This window comes from Catharus ustulatus, chromosome 5 (genome assembly GCF_009819885.2).
Source record: "Catharus ustulatus isolate bCatUst1 chromosome 5, bCatUst1.pri.v2, whole genome shotgun sequence".
Classification (NCBI taxonomy): Eukaryota; Metazoa; Chordata; class Aves; order Passeriformes; family Turdidae; genus Catharus; species Catharus ustulatus.
The window spans coordinates 71561454-71570936 of NC_046225.1; the positions used below are offsets into that span (position 1 = coordinate 71561454).

Sequence of the window (9483 nt, forward strand, 5' to 3'; positions counted from 1 at the left end):
CTGGAAACACAGTGACCACACAGGCGCTGTTGGATCCCAGCACTGAGGTTCCATCGCCCCAGGAGGGGTCACACCTGCTCACCCTCTGGGTGACTTGGGGTTTGCTGGTGCTGGGATGTCTCCATCTCATCCCTCTGGGTTCCAACAAGCTGCATCCCCTGAGGTGTCCATCTGAGTATGTGCTGGTTGGGTATATTTTACTTTGCTGGAGCTGGCTGAAATCATACTCTGTCATACTCTGCCAATCTGAGTATTTCAGCCCCATCTGAATCCCCTTCCTCCTGCCAGCTTCAGGTCTCCAGTTCCCTTATCCCTTGAGGTGGGGTGGAAGAGAAGACTTGGGATGCTGGTTTTTAACTGAGTGCTTTTTCTGGTCCAGGTTCGTGGTTCATCATGGAGATAATGAGGGATGCAAAGCCGTGGAAGGTGAAGTACACACAGGGCTCTCATCCTCACTGGTGTTTCAGTAATGGGTTTGGCTGGGGCTGCTGGTCTGAGAAGATAATAGGAACTGGTGACTATGGAATTCTGCATCCTGGCCAAAGGCAAACACTGGTCTGGGAAGCCCAGAGAGGGAAAAAAAAATGAAATGTTAGGAAAAAAAGGACTGAGAATATAAAATATATCCTTGCCCAAGGTGGGTGACTGTTGGCAAGGCACACAAAGGCCTCCCTAAGGCGCTGTGTGCTGCTGCAGGGTCCCAAATCACAGGGACATGGCAGTGCAGCTCCTGCCAAGCCACCCCTGTGTGGTGGTGTTTGTGTAACTGTGGAGATCACAACGACACCTGCAGTCAGAGCTCACCTCCCCCAGCCCTTGCCTTGCACTGATGAGTTATCATGTTTAATGCTTCAGCATAGAAACAGCTCTGGAGCCAGCCTGGAGGCTCATCCCAGCAGCTTTCCTGGCTCCAGCAGTGCTCCTGGTGCATGCTGAGGGACAAAACACACAGACAGTGCTCTCTGCCTAAAATCCTCCCCCTGCCTCCAGAAATTCGCACTGCAAGGATTTCTGGTGTTAGTGCAGGTGTCACTGGTTTATATCCCCTGGCAGATTTTTCCTCCATAGTTTCTCCGATGGCTTTGCAGAATGAATATTGACATTAGGCAGCTCTTTAAATACGTGATAAGCACATAGCAAATGTTTCTGAAATGGAAGATGGAAGCATGTGCTGATTTAACCTGAGTGACACTGGACCTCAGCAGCTGATCAAAGTATTTTGGCAGCTCTGTATTAGTGCTCTGCCCGGGGCCATTTGGGCACTCAGAGGAGGTTTTAGGAAAGCAGGAGGAAGGTGTTTGTCGCAAGGGAAATCCTGGGACAAGAAGAGCCCAAGAAACCATTGCCAAAAGAGTGCAGGACCTTCCCAGAAACCCAGTTTGGGGCTTTACTGAGCAAGGATTCGCCCTGCTGGACTGGCCCCTCTGCTGAGCTCTGAGGGAGCATTTTGGGTTTGTATCACCACGTCTCAAGACTTCCCCCGAGTTTCAGTGGTTCCTTGTGTTTCCTCCTGTCCCTCCCAGCTGCCCCCCGCCCTGGACAAGTACAAGAGCACGTATCGCAAGGATTTCGGCTGGCACGACGATTTCCACTCACCCATCCAGGCGCACGTACCGGTACCGTGCTCTGCTCCCCTCGCACCCCCGTTCCGAGCTGCCAGCTGCCCCCAGCCCCCCTGGGCACGGGGACGGTGCCGGAGGGGCTCGGGGGGCTCTGCCTGCCCTGCCCTGGTCGCCACCAGCAGCTCCCAGCTCGCCCAAACACCCCCGGCTGTGCCCCCATCCCTGCTGCGGGAAATCCCCCTGCGCCCTCGGGTGACGGGGGAGCGATGCTAATTACGCTGATTAAGGCAGGGCACTAATGAGCGCTTGCTGAAGCCGTGCCCGAGCCCCGGACTGCTCAGGGCTGCGGGGTGCGCCAGCATCAGCCCCATCCCGGGACCGCCCTGGGAAGGGGATCGCTTTGGGATGGAGATGGCTCCTTGCCCTGACACGGCCTTGAGGAGACTTTGGGGAAGCTGGGGTTGTTGTTTTTTAACTAATCTCCTTGCAGTGCGAGCGACCCCCTGAGCTATTTAATCTGATTTGCCTCGCTCCGCCTGCCCTGGTTTAATTGCTTGTGGCAGCGCGGTGGGGACAGCTGCGGTGTGCACTGCGGGGCATGCTCGGAGGGTTTTGGGATCGTACACTCACGGGAGAGGGGAAAAAAGCTGAGACCGGGAAGGAAAAGGGGGAGCAACAACAGAGAAATCATTGTGTGAGGGTGCCAGCCAGGGCAGAGGGGGTGCCTGGGGACACCGCTGCCATCCCTGCCCGGAGGAGGAGAGGGTGGCTCCTTCTCCTTCTCCTTCTCCTTCTCCTTCTCCTTCTCCTTCTCCTTCTCCTTCTCCTTCTCCTTCTCCTTCTCCTTCTCCTTCTCCTTCTCCTTCTCCTTCGCTGCTGCTCGGGGCTCCTGCTGCTCTCCGGGCTGGCCAGCGCTCCCCGGGCAGCCCCAGCCTTAGGGTTTAACCCCTGCCTGCTGGAAAGCAGTTTCTGAGCCATGCATCTCAGTTTCTTTTTCTTTTCTCATTTTCTTTTATTTATTTCACTTAAATTTTATTTTTTGGAAGGCTGCATGCTTCCTGTGGAGATGCTGATGTAGTTAGGGAGATAGGAAGGAAGCTGTGTCTAATTCTCTCGGGTTGCAGCTCCCTTTGGCTCTTTATTAATTCCCAAAGCCTGCCGAAGAAAGCTGTCCCACTGGGTAGAGTGATGATGAGGTACTCAGGAGGCCCAGGTTTCCCTCTTGGCCTTGATAGGATTTATTCTTGTTTAAGAGGGTAAACCAACTGTGATGTTTTAATCTATGACATTTTGGGCACTAACCCACTCCCAAAGGGAAGAGGAACCCCTTGGGTTAAGGAAGAAAGCACTGGTTGGTAAACCATCCCCACTAGGGTCTCCTGGAGGCTCTTGATTCCTCAGGAGAAGCTCTGACCATCCTCAGTGGGGGAAGCTCCCAGACACTGCTAATTCCTGTAGCTCTGCAGCCTCCACCTGCCCCACTGTCAGCCTGGCAAAGGAAAAATGTTCGGGGATTGCCCTGGGAACCCTGGAGTTTGAGGGACCAACAGAAACTCAGAGAGATCTGAAACAATGACAGACAAACCAAGAGGATGGTCCCCATCAGCCTGGAGGAGCTCACAGCAGGAGAATCCCCTAAAAAGTGTGCAGCTGGAGGCAGCAGCCACAGCAGAATCCTCTGTAGCCTTTCCCTGACATGAACCCTGGAGCCATTCCCTCTCCTGCTGCTTTTGCCAGGCCTCCCTCCCGCTGCCCACCAGGGCCCTGCAGATCCCTGCAGGCTGTACGGGGGGCTCACAGAGGGAGCTGTGATGCTTCCTGTACTTCCATGAGAGCCACAGAGCATCCCCAGGGATGCTGACCCCCCCAAGCCCCGGCTTTGCTGCAGGCGGGTGTTTGACGATGCTTTAGCAGCTGCTCTGTCTAGCTTCAGCCTTTCCATTCACACTGAACTTTTTTTTGTGCAGAAACCTTCGTACCCTCCACTGGCAGAACTCCCCAAGTGCTACCTGCCGCAGTGCCGCTCCTCCGACCTGCGGCCGAGACGGGCGGGGAAACTCGAGATCCTGGCGGAGCCCATGCACGACCTGTCTTGTTGTCCTCCCCTTCCAGCTCCTGCTCTGACATCTGAATCTGAGGGTAACCCTGCTGGGGAACAGCTTCCCCAGGACTGTGTGCCTGTCCCCAGCCTGTGCTGGCTGCACACACATGGATGGCAGCATCCTGGGGATGCCCCGGCGCTGGGCTGAGCCTGGCGAGGGTTCACACATGGGCACAGCATCCTGACACCGTGAATGTGCTGCTCCCAGCCCAGCTCAAAGCTGGGGTTTTAGAAACATCCTGGTGCATGAAGAACCTCTTCTAGCAAGGGTTTTATCCTCACAGCTCTGCTGGGATAGAGGGAAATGCAGTCAACCCCATGCTGCAGAAGGGCAGGGAGGGAAAAGGGCTCTGGTTGGGTGAGAGGGGTTTGGGTGGTTCAAACACCCTCTGCTAAGGGAACCTGACCCACTGCAAATGCAGCAAAGGGGATGGCAGCCAGCCCTCAGCCACAGCACCTAACAGCTCGCTTGCATGGATTAAAACGCTCATGGAAGTCAGGAACACAAAAGGAGTGGTCACCAAACCTCACCCAGCCACTCAACCATACTAAAGCAGTGGGGGCTTTTCTCTGAGCTCCTGCTTGAGAGTGAAGAGGGTGTCATTGCTGAGCAGTGCTGCAGAAACAAACAGGGCACATGGCCAGGGATGTCCTCTCTGTTCCCTGAGCTGATCTCTCCAGTGTGGGATGCCTGTGTGTGGATCCTTTCATGATCAGAGGGGAGCAGAGACACAGCCATCTCCTGCAGCTTAGTGCCACCCTGACAATGAGGTGAAGAAAGCCCTGGCACGGGTTTTTTCTCCACTCAATAGGAGGAGAGTCTGGACAAGCAGCTCAGACAGACATGTCTCCATATATCTGAGGGCTTCAAAGATTGCTTTGCCAAGCCCACCTGAAGCTGTCTTATGCTAATGACAAAAGTCCTGTGGGCTTTCCCCTCCTGCTCTGCCCCTGTGTGTCCCAGCAGTGCAGTTTTTCTCCCTGTCACACACAGACCTGCTGCAGAGGGTCTCCTTTCAGCACTCCAGGGCAATGTGGAGACAGGCTGCTTCCTCCTGCTTTGCACCAACAGAAATCCTTCCCCTACTTGTGTCATGAACCACCAAAACTGATGCACCTCAGCAAAGCTCTGCTGAAGTGACTGGGTCTGCCCTGAGTTTTGCCAGCTGGCACTTCAACTTACCCTATTCAAAGGGTAGGATTTGGGTGAGTAATTGATGGTGATTCCTGACTAATTCACCTTCTCCTCCCATGTCACAGGGGCATTGGCACTGAGGGAACCACCATCTTCAAACTTGCTCACCTACCAGCAATTCGCCCAGGATTTGTACCAGGAGAGGCAGTACAATGCTGATCAAAACAAGCACAACAACATGAGCTCATCTGTTTTAATACAAGGTCAGTGGATGGAAGCTGTGGCAGCTGCCCCATGAGAATGACTGGTGGCCTTCAACCTGGTTTTATGTTTTTAATATAATTCCAGAAGAGGCTGAGGAGGGAGAAGTGAAAGTGAGACAAGAAGGGTTCACAGATCCATCTGCCCCTCAGTGGGGAGAAGCAGGGCAGAGAAAAGCAGTTATATTCTAGAAGAGGTTGGAGTGTTGTAAATGATATTTCTTTCACCCCAATTTCCAGACAGCTCATCCCATGGACCACTGCCCTGTTCCATGTGGTTTCCCTAGAAATAATGTGATAAGACAGGAACTGCTGCTGGGTGCCATTAACAGCCTGACAATGCATGCATGTGAGACACCTGCAGCCTCAGACTAAGTGAAAGCAACAGAAATACTCTACCAATGACTCATTATAGGAGTGGTTTTTAACATATAGGAGTCATTTTCAAAATACTCAGAAAATCTGTCTACAATGGGCAGCTCTTCTTTGTGTGTCCTCCCTGCATGTTTATCCCCAGTTAGATCTGCTTGATCAGAAGGATGCACACCAAGCTGTTAACACACAGATAAGACATCTCTGGAGAGTCAGATGGGAGATGGTACCTCCAAACCAACTCCCACAAGGATTTTTGGGGAAGATATCACAGCAGAGGTGATGGTCCTCAATTAGGGGTTAAGTGAGCCATGAATCTCTTCCTTGGTTTAGTTCCTGATGAGTGGCAGGATGGAAAAGAAAATAGACAGTATGGGAAAACTTACACCAGGTGACAAGTCAGTATCCAGACAGGAGGATCACAAGATATCATTTCCAGGTCTGCCTCGTGTGGCTTCCCTCACACAGGCTATAGAAAATAAGGGCTGAATAATCTCATCTGAATAACCTTATCTACACCAGAGAAGCAATTCCTGCATTTTGCCTTGGTCAATCCCTTCCTCGTGGTAACTCCCACAGGAGTGCTGGAAGCACAAACAGCCAATGGGGCTCAGGGGAAGGGGGAACACTCAGACTGTGCAATATAGGAGACAGAGATCCAAAAAAAAAAAGTCTTTATTTGAAATAATATCTAAAATTATTTTAAATATTAAAATAATAATAAATAAAATAAATATTAAGTAAATTATTAAATAAAATTAATAAATATTTAAAATTATTTTAATATTTAAAATATTTCAAATATCTTTAAATTATTTGAACTCCCTTTCACTAGACTCCTCTGACCCTGACTGGAAAAGTGTCTACCAGCAAGATTACCAGCGCAGGAAAGGAATCCCTAGTGAGCTCTACACAGAGGAGATAAGGCCTTCTCCTGTTTTCCCTGAGGAAAATCGCTTCAATGAGTAAGGGAGAAGTGGGATGGGAAGGGGAGGGTGGCTGCTGGAAGTAGGGGACAGGGTAGAAGTAGGTCAGGGAGGCTTTGGAGCTGCTTGGAATTGGAAGGTGTTTCTCAAGCCTATTTCTCCTTGTCCATGTTATGCAATGAGCCTGAAGAAATTCCCTTGGGGACAAATCCACTCCCAAAGCCTGATCAGCCTTTTCTTGGAAAGTTTTGCAGAGGGGTTGATAGGAGTGGGGAGACAGCTGCTGGGACAGCCTCATCCCTGTGGAAAGCAGATCCCCATGGGCTGGGGCAGGAGGCATGTCTCATCATTTCCATGGCCAGCCTTCCCCTGGGAAAGGGCTCTCTCCAATCCAACAGGGCAGGAGCTGTTTGCAACGTGACTCATCTGCACACTATGAACCAAACAGGCACAAACTGCTCCTGAGCTCTCCTTTCTCTCTGGAAAGGCCATTCCACCCCTCTGCCTCATGCCCCCCACCTCCCCCTAGCACACACATTTCAGCTCTGCACTGCAGATTTTAATCTGTGATCCTGGAGTTTTATGTGGGGTGGAGACTGCGCCTGTGTAAGGGTTGGTCCAGGTGGGAGATCCATCCTGATGGCAGCTCTGTGTTGCAGCATCTGCCCTGTTCCTGATGGAGACAGGCTGTTCCCCCTCTCCCCCATCCCATCTGAGCGTGCTTTTGTTTGCTGTACCCAGATTCCTGGCTGGGTGGTTGAACCCTGCCGAAGGGGAGGCAGGTCCCTTGTCCTGGTGCACAGGGCACAGGGTGGAGGTGCTCTCCTTATCCCCTTCTCTGTGTCCTCTGCAGGGGCCGCTGGGTTACTGAGTATGCAGACAGCTACAACATCTTCCTGAAGAGGCTGGACTGGTCATCTCCCATCTTTGGCCAGTGGCTGCCCTTTGGGAAGGACGCACGATGGACACCGCGATGGAGAGAGCCCGCTCACTGACTGGGGATGAAGTGGCTGTGGTGAGCACCAGAATTGTCTTTTTGGCTCTGATTTCAGGGAAATCCCGGTGGGAAAAAGTATAAACACTCATGGGAGCTGGTACAAACTAGCATGAGGCCTGAGAGTTTGGCTGCTGGAATGTTCTCCTGAGTAGCAGCATTTGTCCCAGCTCAGTGCAGGAGGGATGGGCAGGATGACCTTCAAAGGTCCCTTCCAACCAAAACCATTCTATGATTCTGTGATTTCTGGGCTCCTAGAAAGTGATTTTCCAGCCAGATCTAATTAGGAGAATATTTTTTACCATGAGGGTGGTCAGACACTGGCTGGAGACTGGCAAGAGGGGGGAGTGGCGTGGGGATGTTCACTGGGTGACAATGCTGGGTCTCGGAGCCTCATCCAGGCTGGCCCAACCTACACTGCTCCACATTTTTCTGATTTCTTTTAGGATATTTTACTTATGTTGTTCTGTGATTACAGATCTCTGGCCCTCCAAGCTGCCTGTGTGATACAGATCATCAGAGACAATAAAGAAAGCCTTGGAAACCTCATCTCTACCAAATGCATTGCCATGTCTGTCAGAAATGTTTGGCAAAGACCTCTTTAAGTGCAAATCATATTAGAATCTCCCAGGAGATTTTGGGGGGACAGTGGAGGCCACAGAGCTAAAATCACTGGGGCAGTTCCAGTTTATGTACTTTAAAGAAAACTTGATGATAAAGCTGTGACTCCCAGCAGGAAATAATGTGTTAAACAGCACTGTTGGTGTTAATTTACTCTCTAAAACCTTGTGCACTTATAGGAAGGGAAATATCTCTGTCATCCAGGGAGCTGAGTACCAGCCTTGCAGAGCTCCTTTCACTCCTTTATGTTCAACAACTTATTCCAGGTTTTGTGCATCAGTTTCAGCTAATGCTGGGTAAACAGGAATTGAATTTGCTGTGTCCATTCGGGATTTCTGTTTCTGGAAGGATCAAGGCTGCTCCCAGCCTGAAGATGGCAATGGAGAGCTGCTGAACCCAGACCTGGGAAGGGCTGACAGCACTTCTGCTGTGGCTTTAGTGATCTGAATGGGTCTTCTAAATTGATGCCAAAATTACCCCAGAGTGGGGAAGAGAAACCTCTCCCTGAGTCCTAAAAGGTATTCCTTTCAAAGGACGTCCTTGCAGTATTTGAGGGATAAGCAAGACATCTTTAACAGCTAAAATGCCAAAAATAATGAGAACAAATAACTTATTTTACAGTAATATCAACTATCCCCAAACCTGTTGCTGACAGCAGCACACTGCTCCCTGCCCCCAGGAGTTCATCATCTGAGCTCTGCAGGATTTAACAAAATGATGTCTGGCAGGGCCAAGCTCCAAGGAGATGACACAAGGAATTAGAGTGGGCCAGTGTCTCTCAGAGCTGGGCAACATATTCTGTAATATGTTTTGATTTTGCCCATATTTTTCAGTTCTCCTTTCAGGAGTTCAAAACAAAATTTGGGATTCCCACTGTAGCTGAATGCAGCAGATAGTGGTGATTTTGGAGGACAGAAACAATGAAACTACCTTTAACTTTAAAAAATAAAAAAAAAAAAAAAAAAAGAGAGAGAGAGAAAATATTTGCTTACATCAGAGAGAAGACAGAGTTTGACTTCTTTGAGGAAAATAAGACCATGAGAATTGAGATGTTCTTAAGGGAAATGTGTGCTTTTTACACCACTTTAACCACCTTACTGACAATTTTCTCTTATGGAAAAAGCATCATTTTCCTGTCTCCCTGTGCTGGAGTTGGGCTCCCCAAACTGATTTCCACATTGCTCTGCTGTGTTTTGCTGCACTGATGGGGGCTGTGTCTACATGAGTTCTCAGAGCACATATACAAGGTAATACCACTAGGAACAAGCACATTGTTAAATTCTAATCACAACCACGGTGGGGAAACATGCCTGGATAAGAATCTTGGGTTTGTGCTGCACTGTGTCAGGACCCCTGATAAGGACATTCAATCAGACAGATGGATGCTGGGTTTGCTAAAGGGGTCCTGGAGTCTGTGCCAGGGAGAAGGAAGGAAGCTGCTGATGCTGGAGATAAATATTCTTATTGGGTTTTTTGGCAGCATCCTTGCTCAGGTACTTGCCAGATTTGGAG

General features: G+C 50.4%; 1 protein-coding gene across 1 annotated transcript; it reads left to right on the forward strand.

Annotated features, from left to right (window-relative positions):
* The first annotated feature begins 381 nt into the window (after positions 1 to 381).
* LOC116996983 lies at positions 382 to 7983 on the forward strand. The gene is made up of 7 exons (XM_033061129.1): positions 382 to 426; positions 1524 to 1616; positions 3530 to 3701; positions 4924 to 5061; positions 6266 to 6395; positions 7210 to 7371; positions 7829 to 7983. Exons 1-6 carry the CDS (start codon positions 394 to 396, stop codon positions 7349 to 7351), a joined length of 708 nt encoding a protein of 235 aa, XP_032917020.1. The 5' UTR covers positions 382 to 393; the 3' UTR covers positions 7352 to 7371; positions 7829 to 7983.
* Positions 7984 to 9483: the final 1500 nt, after the last annotated feature.

Excerpts from the sequence above, each read along its gene's own strand:
- LOC116996983 (XM_033061129.1), top strand. The coding sequence starts at position 394 with ATGGAGATAATGAGGGATGCAAAGCCGTGGAAG. Across the intron at positions 427-1,523 it reads GGGATGCAAAGCCGTGGAAG|CTGCCCCCCGCCCTGGACAA; the intron begins GTGAAGTACACA and ends TGTCCCTCCCAG. Across the intron at positions 6,396-7,209 it reads GAGGAAAATCGCTTCAATGA|GGGCCGCTGGGTTACTGAGT; the intron begins GTAAGGGAGAAG and ends TGTCCTCTGCAG.